This window comes from Branchiostoma floridae, chromosome 15 (genome assembly GCF_000003815.2).
Source record: "Branchiostoma floridae strain S238N-H82 chromosome 15, Bfl_VNyyK, whole genome shotgun sequence".
NCBI lineage: Eukaryota > Metazoa > Chordata > Leptocardii > Amphioxiformes > Branchiostomatidae > Branchiostoma > Branchiostoma floridae.
In genome coordinates, this window is record NC_049993.1 from 14,053,692 (window position 1) to 14,078,059 (window position 24,368).

Below are 24,368 nucleotides of genomic sequence, written 5' to 3' on the forward strand. Positions count from 1 at the left end.
CCACATCCTCTCTGTTGGAAGTTGATGCTTGAAAGGATTATGTTCTGATGAAAACCTTTGATGTTTCATTACTTAAGGCCACAGCAAGAAATCTAATTGATGACAACATATCCAAACTAAAAATCTAAAGTGAAAGCACAAAGTTGCCAAATCTTTAAGATAGAGACCATAAACGTTGTGACAGGGATCATGCTAGTAGACAAAACATGGTATCACAGCCAAGAAGTCTTTTATTCATGTATCAAAGAAGTGCAGAAAGTATCGAAAGTGTGATAGGCTGGTATGACTTACCAATTAAGCTGGTAGCTACATACAAGGCTAAATTTCATGACCGACATGACACTTTTTCTACTGGAAGATCTGCTTGGAGATTAGCCTATTAAATTACATGCTTCAAAATATTATCAATTTGTTGTCAGACTCATCTGCACTTAAGAGCTTAATTTACAAGGAATTTCAAAAGTTTTTATGCCTGAAGCAATTACCGGGTCAACTGGCCATGGACCCTATTTTGGCTCACATAAAGATTTCGCCACAGGAAGATTTGCTTCGAGATTAGCAATTGTCACCCTATATGTCGCTTTGACAGAAGTCATGTTGGATACTTGTGAGACAAGATACTTTGATACACATCACATAGTTTTATATCAGATTCATGTGACAAATGGAAACAAATTCAGAAAGAAACACCTTCAGTCAAGTAATTCATTCTATGTTGTACTTTATAATCATTGAAAATGCATGATGAGAAACAAAGAAAAGATAGTGACATGGAACCTAAGTTGTGAGGCAAGAAAATTTCCATGTTCTATGCGTTCACAATACATGGTGCTTCAACTTGTTTAACAGTAAGCTCAACATGGGTCAACAGATATTACATTCAGAAAACTTAAAATACTATAATTGCAGCTGATGCATATCAGCCTTTTTCATACAACTAAACTACCTACATGTACAATGTGTCAATAGAAATCAATTGCCATAAAGATACAGTACACTTCCAGCAGATATATGACATACTCATACTCTTAACCTTCCACATATTTTTCTGCTGTATGTATATCTCTGTCACACATGTTTTGCACATTGTCTCTACATTCTATGAAATATCAGAACCAGGGCTCTCTCAAGCATCAGTCCATCTATACTAGGAAAAACTTAAATGAGGAATGGACACAAATTTCAATAGCTTTGTTTCCCTTCATAAACATTTTTATTAGGGTACCAACAGTGTCACAAACTATTTGCAAGATCATGGCATTGTATGCAATGTTCCCCTCAAAATGCAGAAAAAGGTCTTTTAGATGGTAACAAACTTCAAAATGTACAGAAGCATATCCCTACTTTCTTGCATGTTCCATGATACAGAACTTTGCTCAGACAAGGTGCGAAGTTGGGCAGAGAGAGCCCTGTCCAGTACTCTCACATCTCTAAGACTAATACATGTACAAGACATGTGCATCTAGAATGCTCAAATACCAAGTTTATTCTGCTACCAAAAAGAGCGTGTTGGCACCATCCTCTGGATCCGTACCCATTCAGCATATATTCTATGCTATGTACATGAACATGTCATCTGGTTAGGAGTGGGTACCGGAATGTACTGGTACAAAACAGTTTTTTTCTTGTTGGACCAGTCCAGGAAAACTGGACCGGATTTTGGTCCAGTTAGAAAATGAACAGATTTTACCGGCAGGATTGTTACGTTTTGGGGCTTATAACAGGAGCGAAGCAGAGGAGAGTTGATAGTCATTTTTACCAAGTTTATACAGTCAAACCTGGTCTAAAACAGAGGCAGTAAGTGTTGTTTACATGAAGATAGGATCTTAAAAAGCCAGTGGATGTCGAATACTCTTTCAAACAGAATCCTTTGTAGCAAAAGGGACCATCAATTTGAGTTTTGCCCAATGATAATTACATGTAGGTTCAGATCCGGACATGGACCTGATCCTCTGGACTTGGACCAAAACTGTACCTAAATTTTCTGTACTGGTACCCAACAAGACATCTGGTAGTAAGATCTTTTTGATACTATAGGAATAGTACTTTTCCAAAGGGTATCTTGCTATAGTGCAACAGAGGAATTTAAATTTATAGAGATAATTCTTTAGGCTTTCTGCACATTTTGCAAGACCTTTGGAATCAATCTTTTATATTACAATATGGATCAACACTGAATATTCATTGTTGAGGTAATACTAAAGCTAAGGGCACAGCCCACCGAACATGCAACTGTGTGGTGTCTACGTGCCAAAACGTGGGCAATTGTTTGGGATCCGCAAGTGGTAAGTAAGTTGTAAGCACATACAACGAAACTCACCATTTGTGCAACAAATGATGCACGCAACTGGCTCACAGCCAGGCGTGGCATGCAGACCACATACTTACGTATTACACCTTGCTCAACTGTGCGAGCGACATACATCGAGACATACTCCCTCCCTGCTCTGGCCATTCCTTCCCCACATTTTCAGAAAAAACGTGGCGGATGTGACATCCCACAAAAACGTATGGACAAAAAGCATGTACAGCGGGTTATGCCCTTAGCTTAAATGTGACTCGTGCCTGGCCTACAGCGGTTGTCCTGCGTGGTACGGCTCCAGGATATGTTTTGAGAAATGCTTCACCTTCTCTATCCCCCGTACCTCATGGTTTAGCAGTGGCAGCTTCGTAATGTGGAAGTCTTCATACAAGTCTTCAATCTGTGGCACCAAAGAAATAATCAGTAGAAGCTAATAAGAGGGTATAAAATTGATTGACGAATTCAAAACCACACAAACTGCTACCATCAAAGTATGACATTGCGTACGACCATAAAACTTGTTGAGACGGCATTTCTGAAACCTGGAAGAACAGGAATTTGCTTACAATTTCCACCTTTGACTGATTTATGACAAATACAATGGAGGTGCAAAATAGTACATCTTTTGCAAGTGAGGAGGGGGAATAGCAAACAAAATTGTACAGAAATGTCCGGAAACATACAGTGTATGTCAGCAGACACTGGGCAGACGTAAATACTCGCAAAACGCTGGGATCAGTGCTACTGGTCATGTACGAGGCTAGACTATTGAATTCTCAGGAGCAACTCAGAGTTTGAGTAACATGGATACCAGGCTGTGGCAAGCCTAGATCAGGTTCTGAAAAGTCAAAATTTAGGTAATGGAACAGGAGGCTCACCTGGTCGAGATATTTACACTGCATCTTGTACCTGGCGGCACACATTCTGCAGGGCTGGTCCTCTTGTGTGGGGAATAGCAGCTGGTTCACCACGATGTTGTGGGTGTCGATGTTACACTTGGTCAGCTCTTGAACCAGTCTCTCCGTCTCGTACAACGACAAGAACTCTGCGATGCACACGCAGACGAATGTCGTCTGGTCCTAGAGAATGGATAGAAATGGCTGTAGTCATTTTCTTGGTCCTTGCAAATTGCACATCTAATTCCACAGAGGTCAATATGAACACAGAGGGCCTTCTTCTTCCGGTTGAAGCGACCACAATCATCTCGTTGATTATTCTGTCGCTTATGGGTGGTCAAGGGTCGAGGCCACCAGCCAAGGTTTTAGGTTGTCACATACGCTCGGAAACCATTGACACAAACGTGTCAATGGTAGAGGCTTCCACAGCCACTTGTGGTAGCAGGTTCCAATCACTTATAGTGCGCGGCAAGAAAGAGGCCTTACGGTACAATGTCTTACAGACAGGTCGAACCAACTGCCTGTCATGAGAACGTCTCGCTCGGGTTGGGGCGGGTTGTAGTTTTCCTCTCAACCCTTCTGTGTGGACAATGTTATGTTTTATTTTGTAAAGCATGGTAAGGCGGGCAGACTTCCTTCTGGCCTGTAGACTGTTCCATTGCAGATCTTCTAACATTGTAGTTGGACTGGAGGTGCGGCGGAGGAGGGCTGAGAGGAAAGTTTGACTATTATTGCCTTGCATTCACTAACTGATTCTGTTTGGAGTCTCCAAGCACATCTATCAGTGGCACAGCAGTATCCAATGGGCCAACCAATTTCTACTAGGCCATTGAATACTGGTTGGCCCTTTGGATACAGAGATTATCTGAGTGAACCAAGATACTGTTCTTATGTTGCTCTAATTCTGCACTATTTGTTTTTACATTTTGAGAAACAAACGAAATTGCCATGGCCTACAATGTATGCAGTCAGCATGAAGAACGAAAAAGCATGTAGAATATCAGACTTTTTGATAATCTATAATGCTTTAGTCTTTCTTGAATTCTGTTCAGTATTTTTCATCATTTTTATAATATCAATATTGCTTGGCTTGACTTTACAATCCAAGCACTGAGTGTGCCACCTTCTATATATGACGATCAGTGATAAAAAAAGGAATCAACTAATTCACCTCAATATATTGATTATGCAGTTTAAAACCTTCTTTAGTCAGGTGTCACACACTCAGCACCTCAAAAAATCAAACACTATAAAAGCAAACTTTCCAAAATTTTTTTACCAAAACCATGAACAAAGAACAAAATAAAACAGGTTTGGCATTAACGCTAACAAGTATGAAACAAGGCATATACCATGAGGCCTTATGTAGACAACAAATTGTAATCTTCAATTACTCAATAAAATTGGTCTGGGCATGAACGTTGTTTTAAAATTGATTCAATCTTTCTTTCAGCACACTAATCAGACTCAATATGTCTAGAGCTTTCTGGACCTTCAGTTTTGTGTCCTTGGTATACGATTACACTCGCAAAGCAATTTAACAAGATGGATTAAGAAAATTTTTTTCCAGACAAATCTGATCTTTTTGGGGGGGGGGGGCAGACTAATCCTCATGATTGTATGAAAGATATTCAAAAGTTGCATCACTGTGAATGGAAAAATAGCAGTAAAACTGAATGCAAAAACATTAAAGTGCAGAAAATTCATTATTTACATTTACATTTTTGTCCTTTTTGACATGTTTATCTGGCCTATTGAGCAAAGTAATTTTTCATATTGCACTTAAATTGTAAGCAGTTTCACTTTCTTTCATGTTAGGCCTGTATCAATTTTACAATAATCACTTGAATCCAAATTTCCTTGGAATACTTTATCCGTTATTTGTATGATGCACTATGAGTGACTCTTTTTGATAAAGATGCAATCAAAAATAAGATGGAAATTAGAGCAAAAATCATATAGTGACATAAAGACAGAAGATGGGCCCCTATGAGGGCCAATATACATTAAAGTGTATATAACCCTCATCGGGCATAGTGTCCAGAGGTTCTTCTGTTTCTGTAGGGCAACTTTACTGGAGGGTGACTAGTAGTAGACATGATGGCAATTTAAAGTCTTCAGTTCTTAAGTTGTCCAGCTAAGACCAAAAAGGCAAGACTGTACAACTGCAAATCAACCAACAGGAGAGTAAAGTCTTTTCTAAAGTATCCTTGTTCTGATGAAATGCTGTCTTTTGAAGCTATGAAGTCACCTCAGGACTGACTATTGCAATCGGTCAGATTCTCCAAAGGCCCAAAACCACAGGAGTATCTGATCCATTTAAAAAAGATTCATAAAAAAGAACATTTTGTAGAATCTATTAAAGTCTGTGTGTGTGTGTGTGGGGGGGGGGTGTTGTGTTTTGTTGTGTGTCTATGAAATAATAAATGAATGAATGAATGAATGGATGGATGGCTGAATGAATGACTTATTTGTAAAACATAGCAACCAATAGACTGAATTGTATAATGGGTGTGTGTACATAGGTGTGTGTTAGTGCGTGATTGTGTTTATCCAAGGTTTTGATTATGTAACTATAATGGAGAACTATCAGAAGTGTCTAAAGTACTAGTAGATTGTAATGTGTTAAAGTGGAAAGGTTTTTTTTCAGTCCATTGTGTGTGCTAATACTGTACCAACAATAGATGTGTGCATGTGCACATGTTCTAGCATGAGACCTAAAAAGAATGCATACATGCATTTAACTGTTTTATGAACAGAAGGGAAAGAATTGGAGTGGCTTATAAAAAAGTATATAGACACTAAGTGTGCTTGTTGTGTGTGTGTGTGTGTGTTTTAGCCCTTAACTTCAAAACAGTAAAAAAAAAATGGTAGTCTATAGTTGAGATGTTTTATATGTTTGCTATTTTGCAGATGCATTCAGCATGATATAGAAGCAATAGAACTGCCTATATTATTTCCTTGTAATGTGCTTAAGTTGGAAGTACATGTATGTACTTATTGCAGTGGGCTTTATCAAGGCAAACTGAACGTAGTAGTTTTTATTGTATTATTCATTATGCAAGATTTAGAAGTAGCAATACGCCACATGTCAGTAACAGCTATTTCAATAGTGGACATTCAGCTTTTGGGAATTCACATGTTAAGGGGAGGGGGCTGAGCAGCTTCAGTCATTACAAGAGGTGAAACAAAGAACTTTGACCCCTTAAAATTGGTGCAACAATGATAATAACAGAACAAACATTACAGGAATACCATGGTAACATAACATCAAATTGGTAGCTGACATTAAACCACCATATGGGATAGAAATGTGGAAAAGAGTGACTAATTGGAACTATTCAAGTTGTATGAAGACATTTTCTGTGACATAATCATTATCCAAGGTTTAGATGATGTGAAGATGGTATAAGGTTTTATGTTCACATAGCCAGTGAACTGCCTTTAGGGTAATGACACCAGCTTTGTAAAGCATGTACAAGTTGTGGACTGTTATAAAGTTTGATACACTCACAACAGGAATGACCCCTACTAGGGCTGGGTATCGGTACAGCGTACCGGTACAAAACCGGTTTTTCGTATTGGACCGGTCCAGAAAAACCGGACCTGAAAAAATTAGGTGGACCGAATGTTGGACCGATTACAAAATTAACAGATTATTTTATCAGGCATTCACACGTTTTAGCGCTTGTAGATGGAAGAAAATAACAAGAGTGAAGTAGAGTAGAGTTTATAATAATTTCTACCAAGTTTTACAGCCAATCGTACCGGTGCAGTTAGCGTTGTATAATTTTAAAGCGCCAGTGTGAGTCTAATACTCCACCAAACAGATTTCTCTGTAGTAAAATGGACCATTGGTATGAGTCATACTGCATCAGGTCCAGGTTCAGGTCCGGACCTGGACCTAATCCTTTGGACCTGAACCGGACCTGGACCTGAATTTTCTGTACCGGTACCCACCCCTAACCCCTACTATTGATGAGTGTAGTTAAGTTCTTTCATGTGCTCGAAGTGAGGATCTCCTCAAACACAGGACATATATGTCATATTGGAAACTAAGGATATCCCTAACCAAAATCATATACTGTACTAATTTTTACATTTTACCATTTACACTAAACAAACCATCAGGACTAGAGTTTGACCAATCCTGCCTGTCCATCTTAATTAGCAGTTTAACCAATGATAGCATGGCAATTAGCAGTTCAGCCAATGACAAAGTGGTTCATGTCTGTCAAATACTTCTGATGGGGGTGGGCAGGGCTGCTGGATCAGTCTGTTCTTGCCACATCTGTCACGGACAAACTTGACCATATGGCTCAAGGCCATAACTATGTTTCCTGCTGTAGGATTATAAACATTCACTTTCTTTCACTTTCACTCGCAAGGGATAAGACAGGGAAACTAGTAAATTTTGCTAGCACACACCATGATCATACTGTACATAATATACATTTGTAGGTCTTTTTAAGATATCTACCAAAACATTGCTCTTGATCTTCATGCATATTCTTTTCCACATTTCTATCCTATATGGTGGTTTAATGTAAGCCGCGGATTTGATGTTGATACCATGGTAACAACAACAGATAGAAAAAATAAAGAGACGAGTCTCAAAACCAAGGTACTATTTTGGCATGAAGATACTTACTTACAAAAAATCAAGGTCCATACTCAAATACAAAGTTGGAAATTTAAACCCACCCAAAAGTCCTCATACCCCCTCTTTACTACTTCTTAAGCATGAATTTCAAACTTCCAAATGTTGTGATTGTTTTTCAAAACATGATGGACATTTTAAGCTAGAGAGCTCACTTCTCTCTGAAGCAAATATTACATAGTCTACAGTACTGTCGAAAAAAAAAAAACACTTACCGGATCCCGGAACTGTTCGTTGACTTGGCGTATGATCGGCAAGGTGTCTTCTAGTCGTGACGACATCTCGTCAGCGTTTATATCCCCCAATCCCAGCAAACCTCCAATCTGATTGAAAATAACAATCAAAAAGCTTTTTTAGTCTCATTGAAAGTTTGACGATACTTTGATGGAGAAAACACGGTACTGAACCAGGGTTGAACGAGTTATCAAACATTCACTTGTCCTATTGGGCAAGTATATACAAAATCACATTGCCCAAACCAACTTTTCATTTGACCGAAATTTAAATGACATTTTCGCTGTATTTTCATTTCCAGCAATGGAATTCTTTTATTAGCGGCTCAATATTTTTGCATGTCTTGACCAATGCTTGATACTTTGACTGTGAAATGTAAAAAGTATCAAAATCTCTGACTCATGGAAAAATCTTACTTGCCCAATCAGGCAAGTGTGGTAGGACACGTGCTAGCCCAATCAGCACTTTCACTTGTGGACTTGTCCAACCCTGATTAAACCCTTTTCTGTCATCTTCTCACCTGTTGTATGAAGGGCGTAATCTGCGACTTTAACCTCAGGAGTTTGCCCAGACCCTTCTCAACGACCGCCGGAAACGACAGGAGGCGTAACGTGTGTCCGGTCGGCGCCGTGTCGAAAACGACAGCGGAGAAATTCATCCCCTTCACCAATCTGTGGGATAGATACAATTAGTGTTGACATTACAGCAAGAGAAATTGAAGAAAAAGTCAAGACAAGGTTGAATTAGCTCCTGTTGTTTGAGTACAAGTGCTACAATGTAATGTCTATCATCACATAGCCAAGGGACGTTGACCAATCAGAAAACCTCATTTCATGTTGATTGTGATGCTGTAACACATGGAAAATCATTAACAACCGGTTGTTAAATAACCACCTCATAAAACCACCGAGTGAACGAGGTGGTTTTATTGGGTGGTTACACTAACAGCAATGGAACAGGCGTTATAGCACGATGTACACCTCAGGGTGGGTCATTAATGCTTAAGTCTTGACTTCATCTTCAATTGAACTGTCTTAGAACTGTCTTTACTTCATTTAAATATCAATTCATAGTTTTGGTTAAGTACTTTGTATTGAGCATTTCAATATTTGGAAGTCTAAATGTCATACAAGTCGTTAACAAAATGATTTTCAAAGATACGAAAACTGTGTGCAACTAGAAGTGAAGATGCTATTGTGAGAACGTATTTATTTGTGTAGAACTGTAACTATTAGAAAATGATATCTTCTATGTATAAGTATGATGAAAAACGGAATAAAATGTAGACAACTGGTGTAAATCTGAGTGGGTCTCATTACATTATAGTTCATAACAGAAGTCAAGATATCACTATTGTCTTTACCCACTCACTCACTCACTATCCAGTTTAGTATCCATCAACAACAACTTTGCAAAACTGCAACATAATCTTTCTCAATATCTCCAAGCAGACATTTAACTATTTTAAGGCAGGCCTATGGAGATGGACTAATTATAATTTGGTCCCTAAACATCCCCATAATTTAGAAGAAGATTTAATGATGTTGGGACATGGAACATCAAACCACATTACAGTCTGGTCTCCTGGTTGATACTCTTGAAAAGGTGATAGTCACCTGTAGCTGTTATGTCCATCCTTCCACAAATGTGGTAAAACTAGGTACATAAAAAAGGCCACCTTGCCATCTGTCAAACTGAACACAACGAGAAAATGTCCGACCTCATGACCTCTGCATAACTCATGGCCTCGTCCACTCCAGGAAAGGCTGTCAGTAACTCCTGCATCATGGCCTTCCCTACACCAAGAGCGCCACCTAGGGGTGGGAGGGGGTACAACAATCAAGACTAACTTTGAACATTTCTTCTGGATCTTTCTTGAAAATTGATACAATTATCTGATGAACAAAGTGATTGTGCTCTACAAACATTTGTATCTGATAAAAGTTAGTACCGTAGAAGTAGAAATTATGCACGTCAGAAGTTACCCGAGTTTTGATATAAGCGAGAAATTGGATTCTTTGGCTATATAAATTTGACTGTTTAGCCAATAATTTCTGATCATTACCTTCTGCTTGATCCTCAAAAAAGTCATCAGGTAATTCAGACATCCCCAGATTGGGATCAATTTCCTGGAACAGAAAAAAACAATGTTCATGTGACGTAACATTACATGTGTTCTAATTATAAGCAATAGTACAACTATGATTAATTAAAAGTCACACAAAAAGTGTTGAAATCCATTTAATGAACCCAGACACTCTTCTACATTCCAATTATTTTGTGAAATAAGATAATTTCTAAAAGTAAAAGCTATAAAATTATTCTACTTAATGTTGATAACAAACAAAAATATACAAAGGTAATATTGCAAGCTTATACATAACATTTAAGTACTTTCACATGGCTAAACCTAACAAACTACTGCTCTGACCTAGTGTTTATTTTCTCAAATACATTAATATATATGGTGACCAGCCCCTCCAGGTCTGTCCTGACCCTTGCTACATTATGTAATACAACACCACAAGGTGTCTGCTACTAGTACTTAACCAGTAACCATGGTGACAGCCATGTGGTGAAGGTCATTGACCTTACTTGTTTGGCAAAGAAGAAGAAGAGGAAGAAGAAACTGAAATGACATGTTTGAACTTCTGTGAAGGTAAACATAACAAAGGCTTTAATTTAAGCTAACACTTATGAGAATAATAGCTGTAAACCCACCATTGCAAACAGGTTCTCAAAGCCGTTGACTTTTGTTGGGATTTTGGAGAACTTTTGGTCGAAGGCGTCGGAGATGTTGTGTGCAGGATCCGTGGAGATGATGAGAACTCGCTCACGAACCTTCGCCAGCTGGATCGCCAGGCTACAACTGTTGGTGGAACAATATAACAGTGTAAATCCCTAGTTATTTCAGGTACTGATAGTGACTGATACAGGAGTTCTTCATGGATACAGAAACACAGTGCATTTTGATATACAAATACAAAATTATCCAGGCTTGATAAACTGTGGGAGAGCAATAAGTGCAACCTGCAATTGTGAGGATCGGGAGCTTATAGGTGTTGGGCCTACCCTCATCCCGGCATCAAAGGTATAAAAATAAACTTGGCAGGGTAGCGACCTTCGGGAGCAGACTAAAGCAAAGAAAGCTGAACTCCAGGCTACTAATATCTTCACTTTGCGAACACCTACAATGTACAATCTAACATTTGTAGGTTACCGATATACTAAAATTCATCACAAAGATTTACCCAAAACTTCCCGAGTTACATATATGCTCTCTTTCTCTCTCTCTCTCTCTCTCTCTCACACTCACACACACACACACAAACACACACACACACACACACACACACACACACACACACACACACGCACATACACACACAGAAACAATGAGCCTTCTTGGCAAATCTAAACATGTAATGGCTCTATGTTTTGCTTATCACCATGAAAATTATAAATAGCTGTAGTCCCGGAAGTAGGGGAACCCAGCCGCTAAACGCCAAGATAAACTTGTTTGCGAATTTTACACTTCATCAGTTTATGTTTCTTGGCCTTCGACAGTGGTAGTCAGCACTCTCCTTGCTTTTATTACTATAAGAAGTTAATATTTCACTATAAAAACCTTTATGAGCTGTGATACCGATCTAAGGACACGTCATCTTTTAGACTCAGACAGGCTGTTCAGAATCGCCCCCCTCCCCCATGACATTTTACCACTAAAACGGCCCTTACCTGCACGTGGTCTTCCCTACCCCGCCTTTCCCGCCGACGAATATCCACTTGAGCGACTTTTGCTCAACTACATTGCGCAGAGAAGGGTCCAGAGCTTCAAAATCGTCTAAGACGGCATCCTGGTCCGCGTTGGTGCTGTTGGCGGTCGCCATCTTGCTGTCAGTCACTATATCTGTTGCTGCACTTTTAGAGTATATCGCATGGAGGCGCTAACGAGCGGTGCCATGTGTGGCACACCTTGGCAATCACCTTGGCTGTCACGCAAAAGCTTCTGTCTGTCCAACTGCAAATGTATAGGAAACTTCATCAACTAGCTAATTAGCTAACAGATAGAAAAGTCAAGGAAAAAGCATGATAACTAGTGGGTTAAAAATTTGCCTTTCCATTATTTTTTTCCAGGATTAAAACAGACACTGCTTGTTTCACTATTTGAAATCAATTGACAACAAAATACATAATATCATATACTATGGTATAGACAGTTGTATTGCAGTCAGTGATGATAAAATACTGAAAGTACTGAGATTTTAATTGTCTTTATTCTCCCATCCATTGTAAGCCAAGTGTTTCAAGGGTCTACGACCTTTCCCATAACGATTGATGCAAAAGATTCGACGAAAGTAATAACATAACCGTCAGAATTCACTTTGAGTACACGCTTAGACGATTCTATATATATCATGACGCCATTCAAAGTTATTTTTTGTCTTTATTCTCACCAATGATTGACGTTAATTGACCAGAAGTACAAGTTAAAACGTCATTTTCTCCATTGTACTTCTACATTTTATAAGCACCAGAGGCCAAGCACCAGTGAGAGTACAGAGTACAACAACAACAAAGCACCATTAGTCCATGGGCCAGAGGAAAAATCGGTACCTCCGAGGTGGCAAATTCTCCTTGTTATTTTTGAATAGTAGAAGGCCTGTGGTATATATTTTGACGTGATAGCCATTCTGGTATGGTAGCTTTCTACCGGCTATCAGCCTTCAAACCTATCACCACCTAAATGATCTGGAGATTTCGTGTCTTGAACAAGGGGGAGGGGCAAAAATTTAAACATCAATATTTTTCAGTGAAAATTCACAGGCTACTAGAGCCTGCTGAGAGGATCATAAAAATATCAATAGATTTTTGGTTTTGTGATTCAACACAAAATTATGACTGCCTGAAATCATATTTTTTGGTGATTTTCTGGTGAAAAATATATACTTTACTTTCCAATATCGTTCATTTATTCACATTACCTATGGGGCCTTGCCTGATGAATTAGACTTACCGTCCGTATCATTCCCTGCATATTAAACTTTAAATGATCGAAATCCATCAATGAAATCCGGAGATATGAATGTGTGAAGAATGACACATCTGCCAGCTTATAGTGACAATATCGTTGCTAAGGCCGTTGCTATGGCTGTTGTTAACGAGGTTTCAGATCGTACTCCACAACAAAACTGATACAGAGAACTTACTTTTTTGTAGTCTTTTGCTCTGATTACCTCAATAGAAGTACAGGGAAAAGTATTAAAATGTTTAACATTTAACAGATGCAGAAATTTGCTTTTTTTATGTCATTTCTTTCAGAATCATTAGCAAAACTGTTGCTAAGGCCGTTGCTAAGGGTGTACTCAGTCATGTTTCAAGCAAAGATCAGTACAGAGTCAAGTTCTCTGACACGTGATTTTGCTCCTGTCATTTTGTAAATCAGGAATAATTGTGAAAATATCAAAATTGATTGGAAATGTTAATTTGGGCTCTACATGGGGGTTATAAGGATACCTGAAAATGAATTACCTTGATATTACACATTTTTGTAATTTTTTTTGCTCTTCATGCTACGTCATTTAGTAGATACCTTACTAAAATTCACAGTATATCTAGTATATCGTGCACAATGAAAAAGGCTCTGCATGGGGGTTACCAGGGCTCCACATATGTGACAACGTTTAATACACAAGACACTGGATGCAGGACTGCGTCATGCATATTGAAAATTTATCTAGAAACAAGACCGTAACAAAAGGTCAACAACAAGGCTACTCTGGGATGAATACAATTATATTGTACTTTTCTTGATCAAGTTCTTTGACATGTAATTTTGCTACTTTTATCTTGATAGAAATGTGACAGTCTTCTGGACTTTTGTACACCTTCAAAAATATAATTGCAGGAGAAACCAGACAAAGTATGCTGAGGACGGAAGGTTGGGGTCGGCCAAATTATTTATAAGTAATTCTTTGTATGTGTGATAGGTATGTGGAACTATGAACAACCATGTGATAAACCCTCAAGTTTTTTCTGTTATTGGGGCATGTAGAGAGCAGCACAGCACAGCATGTCTCACGAAGAAATAGACGTTAAACAAGGACAATAACATCAACATTTATATCTATATTAATAGTGCAGTAGAACGTTAAAAGTTTTTGTCCGTGGGTTGTTATCCACTGTGTCTAACCCGTGACATCTCGTTCCATTACAACAATATATATACTTAACTTTACCTCATCAGTATCGTAGATGCACCAAATGGGTGATTGGCAGATGGAGAGTACGAACTCTAGTGAACCCGGACCCAGGGTACCCTGGTAGCCCGGTGTACTGCCATTCCCTCGTCCCCAGGTCACACCACTGCGTGGAGTTCTGACTCACCATATACAGTTTGTAACCGTACTTGTCGTCCAAAACTGTTAGATCGTCCACGTAACTTCTTTTCGCCAGCGGGGGTCTAGAGAGGTAGTTCCATTTGCCCGTTTCCGTGTTAAAACACAGGGGGTCGCTCTCAAACTCCCTTAGAAACCCGCAAATGAGGTAAATGTTCTGACGAAATGACGTCATATTGAAGACGAAGCGAACCTGGGGGATTCTGGAGATCTCTTCCCAACAAGCCGATCCTGGGATAAGTCTGAAAAAAAAAACAGATTTTATTTGCTTTTATTCATCAGAATGTACACGTATAAAAACATCCAGCTAGGGTTACCCAACTAGTCAGAGGCCATTACAAAGGGCTATCTCTGGTAACTGGCCAATATAACGTTTAATACATGTAACGAGGCAAGTGTAAATGTAATATACAGCACGACGCTGATTCTTTCCCTCGTTTACACTTCTTAAAGAGAGAGTAAGGGACCTAATACGGAACCTTGTGGTACACCTGAGCTAACATCAGGCCAATCAGAACATTGTCAACTTTGATTTTCTTTATAATTCATTGTATATACTTGTTTGTTCACATAAATTTGAAGTAGACCTTATGAAAGTCGCTGTACTTTAGTTGTGTCAATAAAGATACTTGTATGTAGTTTGTACGTACGTATGAGTAGAGTAAAGTAGAGTAGAGTTCTTCAGACACAGGTAGGAACTCCAGTTCCAGTTTAGGCCGCTCTCTCGTATGTTATGAATAGTATGAAAAGCGGAGATAATATACTAACCTGGCAAGCGTAATAACTGTGATGAAAAGCAACCTTACAAGCTATCTAAAAGGCAGAAGGACTCGACATTACTCCCAGAAATGGCTCGGTGGCGCTTCTTTCAAACACAAGATTGACAGTTGTGCGCTAAAGCATTACCTATAGATGACTTCTCCCCCAGGTACAGCGATGTTAGTGTAGACCGCCCCTCGGCAGGTGGTCAGGTTTGCGTTCAGCATGGGCCTCGGTAGTCTGGGTGCGTCACGCCACCTACCGGTCCTGAAGCTGTACTGCTCCACTGAGCACAGGTCCACCAACTCGTGTTCGTCCGAGCCAGTCTGTCCGAAATACGCAGTCATTACAATGGACAGGAAGGTTATGTTTAGATAGCGTTTGTAAATATGTATGTATGTCTATCAGTATGTCTATCTGTATGTATGTGTGTGTGTAGTTGAACAGCATAACTCAAGAAGCTGTGGATGGATTGTTACGAAATTTGGTACGTACGAAGTTAGGTCTTGTCTTTTTTTGGTTCCCCTGGCGACTTTCCTTGGTACTGCAGCATAACTTGCGGATTGGTTATCACGTTCTCTTTTTATCGAACGTCGATATCTCAGTCACTTTCTACCACGCTTTGTTTTGATACAAGTGTCATTTTTAATAGAAATTGGAATAACTGAGTTTTGAAACGTTCGCAATATCGAGAGTTCATTTTCATATTTAGAAGTACATGTTTGACAAATAGGAACTGAATAAAGATATGGAAATAATTTGCACGTAGTTAAATACGAACTGTGAAATACAGCGTGTTGAAGCTTGTTTGACAATATTCCAAGTTCTAAAGTTGTTCATTGATTGTTAAGAGTTTTGTAAAGTAGCTAGCATATGAGGACGTACACTCATTGAAAAGAGGGGATAGTGTACCTTTTTGTGGATTGTACATCCGCCAACCGCGTACAGTACATTGGCAGCATCTATTCCAGCCAATCCGCAGTGGGCTCTCAGAACGCGCGGGTGTTGAAACGATGCCCATGTGTTGTACAGCGGATCGTAACAAAACGCTTCCTTCTGAAGTTCCTTGCGATGTTTGGACGTAAAACCTCCCAGGACGATTAGCAAGTTGTGAACGATGGCGACGGAACAGCCGTCGGTACAGAGGGAGGGCGGGAAGGGACAGATCGGGCCCCACTTCTGCTCGAAGTGGTCGAAGACGTAGAGAGACCGTGGGGTTTCCATGTTGTCCTGTTGGGTGTTGTTGTAGGTTCCTACCGCACAGATGAACTCTTGTGGCTCGTACCTATAATAGTCGGAACAACAGACACAAAACATTAATAGGATATAGGAGAATTCTTGTACACAACCAGGGTGTACTTACTTTGCTTACGTTTCGGTGTCTATTATTCAAACACCTTCCTCAAAGCTTCTGTCTGGAGTTCTGCTTCTCGCCGCTATATGTAGCAGATGTTGGTGTCGGCAAGCAGAACTCCAGTCAGAAGCACCGAGAAAGGTGTTTGATGGACACCGAAACGTAAGCAAAGTAAGTACATCCTGGTTGTGGACAACACTTTTCTCCTCTATTCTATATTCTATCAAGCTGATGAATTTATTTTTGGACACAAACCATTCATGTAAATCATAACGATGTATATAGTTTGGTACGAATTTTACTGTCAGAATTAGGAGCACAGATATTACAACGGAGGAGAAAATAAGATGAAAGAACAACTATGCTGGGAGAATGTGTACAAAAAGGATGTTTCTTGTAGAATTGAACTGGACAACATCAGTCGATATCAATGAATGAATCCACTGCTTCTATGATGATACATTATGCAAATTATACACACATGAGTCAATGAGGGATGGATCAAATGAGAGAGATAGCCTGTGGCGTCCTCCGTCCAGAGATTCCTGAATAGATTAGAGACTGAAGGGGTAACAAATTAAAGCTTTACTCACTCAGTGGTATATTTGTTTTTGACTTGCCAGGCGTTATTTGTGTAACCGCAAACACATTGCTTAGCAGTTGATTACAGATCCATTAGCACACACTTCACTTTACCTCAGTGCTACCAGTTGATCTCTTTCTTGCTCCGTCAGTCCGTTGTACTCCATCGACTGTAGCAGAGCCAGGTAGTTCTTTCTCATGAACATGTATGCAGCTTTCTCCAAGTCCGCTAGGTAGTGCTTTTTCGCCACACGGAGGCACCTCACGCATGTTTCTATCTTCATGGCGCGTCTCATGTAGTTGATAACTCCGTCCATTTGAAGGAATACTGCTGTTTCTAAAATCTCTTCTGGCCCTACCTAATGTAAGAGAAGAGTAAAAGACAACGAAGTTCGAAAATTCAAAGATACAACTCACAAAGACATCCATAGTACAGGTCATAAGCATTTCTTATGCCCAATCAACTAATTCTCTGACGATTGCCAACATAGGGCATCCATATGATAGTCATAGTACATACAATCCAGTTGTCAGCCAAAATGCAGTTACTCAAGCAACTGGGTATGATTTGGGAAACGTCCAGACATTCCAAACAACATCCGTTTTTTCTTGTCAGTGGCATATCTTATTACGTGGATGTCTAATCTTCATCGACACAACTCAAAGTTCAGTTGTCCTTTACGGAAAGGCTGTTTCCGGTCATTGTCAGCAGTTGGTTCTGTTACAACCGGCTTGAAAATTCTAACAGCGCCGAAACGTTTACAACAGCTAGATACATTCATTTCTGTGACTGTAGCAATACCAGCCCCTTCAGTTTTAATCCAATGGCTGACATGACAACTTTCTTGTGGATTAAAATACGTTCGAATTCAAATCGCTAGGGAGCGCTACTACATAGGATGATACTAGGGATCGAAAAACAACAACACGCGTACGATACTAACCTTGTCAAATCGCATTTGTCTTGTACTGAATAAGTCTAAAATGGTTTTGAAGGCTTCAGACGACACACCGTGCAGCTCCACTCTGTTCTCACAACTTTCCCTCATCCCAGAAGACATCATGGCGGAGAAGTAGCCGCTCTCTTGTGTCAACTTTCCCTTCTTGACGCAGAATTCTTCTTCATCAATTACTACGAGGAGTACATCGTCTTTGTTCCCCTCCAAGTCCTGTTCGCCGTTATTTTCGTCGGCCATTTTCTCTGTTGAAACTCCTGTGTCCACTAAAACTTTATGTCATAAAAAAAAGGAGAAAATGAAGTTTTGCATAGTAAAACTTTACTAACGTGACAAATGTTAAATTATGTTTTTTCGTTCTTTTCGTCCACCGTTTTGCCTTCTATCAACATCATAAGAAAATAAAATCATGTTTTTCTCAGCAAAACACTCCTAACGTGCATGTTATTTGAAATTGAATACGTTAATGGAAATACATGTACATGCAAGAGAGTATTCGGCTATATAATAGGTATGGTCCATGTTGGGTCAAACGACTACATGCACTATTTGGATACAAAATGTAGTGCAATGCAGTGTCTGGTGAAGAATGAATGACCCTGTCAGACATAGTCGACCACGTCCTCCCGACCTATTCCTGACCATGGTTGTGAGATAGTTTGTTTGTTTGTGCCTTTATTTATACTAAAAAATGCGCCATTCGGTCGTCGGGCCGCTTTTCGTGGAGGTCGAGTTGAAATTCAATTGTCGTAAGCAAGGTCACATGTAGTTGAGAGTTGGTCGGTTAGATTGCCTACTAGTGTCTAAATACCAGCCGATCGACTGTAAATTTTGAAAATAAAAGTCCCTGCACACATTAAGGGTACCTTTTGCATCTGACATGGTCATGTCGGCTATGGAGTAAAACAGCCAAGTTTTTTTCTTCAATAATGTAAAGGTTATGCTATAGATTTGTGAAAGAAGGAAGCATGTGTTTCAACATGTTACAACATCCTCAAGCTTCGCGCCAACAAGTCTACAACCTTACCTCTACAAGAAGTTTAAGGTAGGGGAGGGGAGCCAATCCTACTGCGCAATACATGGACATGTATTATGTACAAACCTTACCCAAACCAGGTCATACCGGACAGCTGGATATATAGAGAGGCCTCAATGGGGTTTTACAAATCATACATAATAAATATAAGAAACTGTAGTCTTTCCTACGTAATTTCATTACACCCCAAATACTATAGCGTTATAAATTTTACTTCATTTTCATCGCCATTTCAAGCAGTGTGATTAAATGATGAGCAAAAAAGAAAAACGTTTTCATGGAAGTCCATTTCAACAGTTGTTTTGAAGCTATCGCGTAACGTTAAATGTCTTTATTTAGTATTGGCTGCAATTCGATATCATTTCATCATGCGATATTAGCCTAGGGGTTACGTTCGAAATTAAATCGCAAGGAGGCGCTCTTACACATAAAGATTATTGGGCGAAGAAGAGCTGCGTATTTGTGACCCGTAGATACGAACACTACTGGCGATACTGACAACGCTTCGACAACTCAACTACTACTACTACTATAAGGTTTTTGCGATAGATCTTCGCTAGACTAGGCCTGTCAAAGGACGCGAAACTATCCAATTATAATCCGAAGCAACAGGAGACAAGTAAAGGGAATGCACAGGCAGCTAAAAATTGATCAAAGTACTCGTCTGAGATTAAGATTTCCATCCACGTTAGTAGAAACCTTGTCCTTTGAGGCCGCTGTGTCTCAACCCATTGAAACTTGAGCATGTAAAACGTCATTTCACAGTGCATGTTCATATAAATACACTTTTCTATCTACTTATCTACTGATTTTCAAAAGAACGTCGACTGAAAACTAATGATCATAACGATCTAAAATTTTAATGGGTATTGATAAAAGATTTTATACTTTATAGATATGCCCCGAAAATTGAGTTGCGCATGCACCTTAGTTCTGGGTTGAGGTGGTGTCTCACTGCACTTGGGGCACCGGTGCGGTACTACGGGATTCATTCACTACCGCACTGTTGTGTTATTGTCGCCGATTTTTCTAAAATTTAGATATTGCGTAATACGTAAAAGTATGACTTAGAAGACAACAAAATATACAAAACGTAAGAAACTCCGTTCTTCATCTCTGAAATTTGTTGAGTAATCTTTCGAACCCCGCAGTGCCGCACCGGTGCCGCAAGTCGCAAACTTTTTAATCACCCCTCCCGCACTACTTTGAAGCTATCTATACTCCTACTCTGATAGGTGCTCTGTGAGCGCAAATAATTCCAGGTGGGTGATCTGGCATTTACCATACGGATGATACGGTGGTGTGGGGGCGGAATCTATCGTGTTTTTACGTAAAAATGACGTCCACAAAGAGTCGCGAATAGCTCAGACTGCGAAGGAATAGCGATCAGCACCAAGGACAGCTCTGTCCGAAGACTACAGCCGGTTTTTGTTTTCTACACCCGTACTCTACCAACTGGACGCCTTTTTCTGTGTAAATAGCGTCACGGACCGTTAATTTTGAACCCCAACTTTTGATGGCGCCGGCTAGGTCACGGAGGAAAACGTCCAAAGAAGATCGGTCCAAAAATCGCATTTCTTCAGGATCTGAGGTACTAGTATTTTGTTTGCTATTTTTGTTGTGGTTTTCAATTTCGTTTGTCCTGTTGGTTATGAGATTTAATTAGCTTTCCTTGTTATTTTGTTTGCTTGTTTGTATGTTTGTTTATGACGAGATGTACATTGGTCTTCATGAATGTGCGCCTCTTTTTGTAAGGTTAAATTTCCCAGGACATTTGAATTTCTTCAATAGTGTTAGTAACATTGTTGTTGGGGTCGTTCTTTTCAGCTGATATACATTTGCTTACTTCAACAATTTTGAATCCGAAACTACCAGTGCATCAAAATGCCAGCTATATGTTACTAGTATACTGATAACGCTCTGATTCTTTGAAACGCTACATTTAAAATATTCAATATAAAAGGATCTCCATACGCGTACTTTAAGTACAAGTTATTTCTTCATATGATAGTGCATAATGATCGTTGATTGGGACGACCTATTGCGTACTTGCAACATACCTTCCACCCACCTGTTGCTACGAAGTCTCATCAGAGAAATATCCAGCCTGTCAATCACTTATCGTCTTTGCCAATAGGAGTGGCGCGTATTTGTTCATGGGTTTTGATTGGGTGTCATCAAGGGTGGGTGTGACTTTGTGGCCGTAGGAGACATATCCCAAGTGGCTTTTATGACGTTGCTACTTTTGACATATACGTCAACAGCGATTATTAGCCCACTTGCTACCGGTATGGGGATAAAAATAGAAGTGACAAACAACTACATCACACCCAGGAACGTGAAATGGGAAAGTCGTTGTTGAACGCTGGAGAAATGGTCTTAAAATGCTTCATGCCGAAAGAACACCAAGATCAAGATATACACTAAAGATGTACGAAGACTGCAATTGTATTTTCGATTTCTAGGGGGCGTTTCAGTACCGTGCGTAAGCGCTTTCTGCACTCTCCGTTATAAACTTGCTGCATAGACGGCATCGACTTCTTATATCTTTAAAATACATTTTTCGCTTTCATACATAACCCCAAAGCACCACATTGTTATCTCTAGAATAGGCATTTAACAGTTGTAAAGTAGCCCTAAGCGATGTCTCTAAAATGGAAGATTGCTTCCAGACATCAACATTCAATGGGGACATTGACGTAACTACAATCATCCCAACGGAATAACACACATCTCAAAAGCCCTTGATGACGCCTGTTTGGGGTATCACATAAAGTAAGGCGTTATTTCTAAATAACATCGATTTAAATTCATTCTGGGAGATGAAACGCAGAAATGCAGAAATATCTTTGCCAAGAAGATTACGTTTTCGGTAGCGTTCGCCTCTCTCTCTCTCCCCCCCCCCCTCTCTCTCTCTGTGTTTGTTCGTCTGTCTATGTGTCTATCAGACTGTACAATAACTCCTGCTTATTTGGTTTGTGTAAGACTTAAAATGATTAAATTTTTGGTTGGCAACACGCTAGTTCAACTTTATCTCCGGGGTAACCTATATCCGTTGTTTTTAGAATTAGGCTATTTAGGGATACCCATTCGACGGACAGTAGTTTTGAATTGCAATATCTTCAAGATATACCTGAACATCATGTTTTTTTAAAACAACGGATATAGATTTCCCCGCGGTATAAGGTGAACTAGCGTTAGATAGCCCGTGTTGTATCTTCAAATGAAGCTTCGCTATAAGTAGAATGAGTTTGTGTCGAACTATTTTCAATACATAGTACCCCCTAATAGGGAAAAGAATGGAAAACAAAGGCAAGAATTTCTAGAACATGAGAGTTTGTATTTATGAGAACATCCCCGTGTGGTTGTCATATACATCTTGAAGAGACATACAGAGATGTATTAGAATGGATACCTTTAAGGTATGATACAAGGGTTGTTATATAAGGGATACCATGCAGAAATATTGCTATGTAAAAGGTTAACATCGATTGTATAATGGATAAATGCTCACTACTTATTACCGCCATGAAAATGGAAGTACATGTATTGTTTGAGTTTGTCTGTTTGTCTGTCTGTGTTTCTACATAGTTTGCATGGTCAGCATAGCATATGGTTAAATTATAATTATACTAAATTTTATTTGGCATGTGGTTATGGCATGTTTGAAAGACGAAGGTTGGAAGATTTGGAAGACGAAGGTCAAGATCAATATTAGGCCTCCAAGCAGCTTTCCTTGGTACTACAGCGAAAAGTCTTTTTTTTTTGCATTTACTCTCCAGGGCAAACTTTGAAGTTTTGGGTGGAAAATGGCTTTTGCAGGTTCGAGCGTCTAGCACATGGTGATGGAACTGCAGTGGCGTTTTTGACAGAATCTTTGTAATGGGTAAAATCACATAACCCTTCCACACAGGTATGGGTGCCTCTAGCGCATGGTGTTGGAACTGCAGTGGCGTTTTTCACAGAATCTTTGTAATGTGTAAAATCATATAACCCCTCCACACGGGTATCCGTTACAAGTAACAAGTGCGACAAGGCTGTGTATGGCAAGGGCCATCTAAAAAAAGTCAAGGTCAAAATTGAAAAAAGGGAAAGAAAAAGGAAAGACAAAGAGGCAGAGGGATGAAAGTGTTCGTCTGTTCTGTATGCAAAATGTACATGTCTAGAATATAGAAGTAGTCAAAGCATTGAGATTCACTTATAGTTTGAAGCACATACGTATGTAGTTATAAACATTCACAGTAGAGTGTAAAAACATTGCTTGTACAAATGTAAAAAAAAAAATCACCATAGGAAATAGAAACATAAATATAGAATTTTGAACATGATTTTGGGGCTTCAATTGGTGCACTCATTTCGAAATGCCAAAAGTACTTTCCCCTATGGGAGTAGTTTTTTTGTCGTGACACACCCAACCCTTCCAATAATGTACAATCCCCGTTCACTGCGTCAAGTACGAACCCACAGTATTTGCAAATCGGCAAATCTTACTTGAACGCAGGATCTGTATATTTACAGTAGCATGGGTCTTGTATTAAATTCCATGGGTGACGTCCTCTGCAGTCTCTAAATTTATTGCAAGAGCACGAAAAAACAAGATGGGTAAAACATTTTCTACGTCGGCCCTATAGAGACAATGAACATTGTAGCAAGTGTTGAAGCGATTTCACCGACAATATTTTTTTTTCATTCCTAAGTGCGCAAAGGTACAGTAGTGTAGTAGAATAGTAACACTTACAAATTAAAGTTGCTAACTACACTCATAGCTACCACACGTAAGTGTCACTTCTGCAAGTACCGAACTACATGTAGTGTCACTTCTACAACTACACTCATAGCTATCTCACTGGTGTTACTTTAACGAGTAAACTCAATGCTAACACTCAATATTTCCCCCCAATTTTCGGCATTTTCGTGTCACGTTGACTGTTGAGGGGGACAAAATTCCTTGTGTCCTTTTCGAAATCATGCGAAAATCATTGATGTCATCCATACAATTCACTTGATGTGGCCCTACGTAGAATAGATACTGTAACTAAACGATAAAGCCAATAATACGACGTGGGTTGCGTAGACGTTGGCTAACGTCCATTCAAAGCATGGGCACCACGCTTGGGAAGACAATATCCTTAATAGATCAACGTTATCGATAAAGCGTCGACGTCACTTTGACGTCAACGATTATCCAACA

General features: G+C 39.5%; 2 protein-coding genes across 2 annotated transcripts; both read right to left on the bottom strand.

Annotated features, from left to right (window-relative positions):
• Positions 1-621: 621 nt before the first annotated feature.
• LOC118432072 (ATPase GET3-like) lies at positions 622-11,994 on the bottom strand. Its single transcript, XM_035843580.1, has 8 exons — positions 11,831-11,994; positions 10,814-10,961; positions 10,158-10,221; positions 9,813-9,906; positions 8,613-8,763; positions 8,074-8,181; positions 3,181-3,381; positions 622-2,702 (listed from the first exon to the last, which is right to left on the bottom strand). Exons 1-8 carry the CDS (start codon positions 11,980-11,982, stop codon positions 2,571-2,573), a joined length of 1,050 nt encoding a protein of 349 aa, XP_035699473.1. The 5' UTR covers positions 11,983-11,994; the 3' UTR covers positions 622-2,570.
• A 2,314-nt stretch (positions 11,995-14,308) lies between these two features.
• Positions 14,309-18,416, bottom strand: LOC118431318 (kelch domain-containing protein 7B-like). The gene is made up of 5 exons (XM_035842438.1): positions 18,130-18,416; positions 17,300-17,544; positions 16,162-16,534; positions 15,397-15,575; positions 14,309-14,732 (listed from the first exon to the last, which is right to left on the bottom strand). Exons 1-5 carry the CDS (start codon positions 18,379-18,381, stop codon positions 14,336-14,338), a joined length of 1,446 nt encoding a protein of 481 aa, XP_035698331.1. The 5' UTR covers positions 18,382-18,416; the 3' UTR covers positions 14,309-14,335.
• Between the last annotated feature and the right edge of the window lie 5,952 nt (positions 18,417-24,368).

Bases quoted from the DNA above. Each gene is read 5' to 3' on its own strand.
- LOC118431318 (XM_035842438.1), bottom strand. From the start codon at position 18,381: ATGGCCGACGAAAATAACGGCGAACAGGACTTGGAGGGGAACAAAGAC. The intron at 17,545-18,129 runs GTTAGTATCGTA...CTCTTACATTAG, and splicing joins GACAAATGCGATTTGACAAG to GTAGGGCCAGAAGAGATTTT. The intron at 15,576-16,161 runs GTACACTATCCC...TATTTCGGACAG, and splicing joins GATGTACAATCCACAAAAAG to ACTGGCTCGGACGAACACGA.
- LOC118432072 (XM_035843580.1), bottom strand. From the start codon at position 11,982: ATGGCGACCGCCAACAGCACCAACGCGGACCAGGATGCCGTCTTAGAC. The intron at 10,962-11,830 runs GTAAGGGCCGTT...TTCCACCAACAG, and splicing joins GTAGGGAAGACCACGTGCAG to TTGTAGCCTGGCGATCCAGC. The intron at 10,222-10,813 runs GTGGGTTTACAG...TTTCTGTTCCAG, and splicing joins TTGAGAACCTGTTTGCAATG to GAAATTGATCCCAATCTGGG.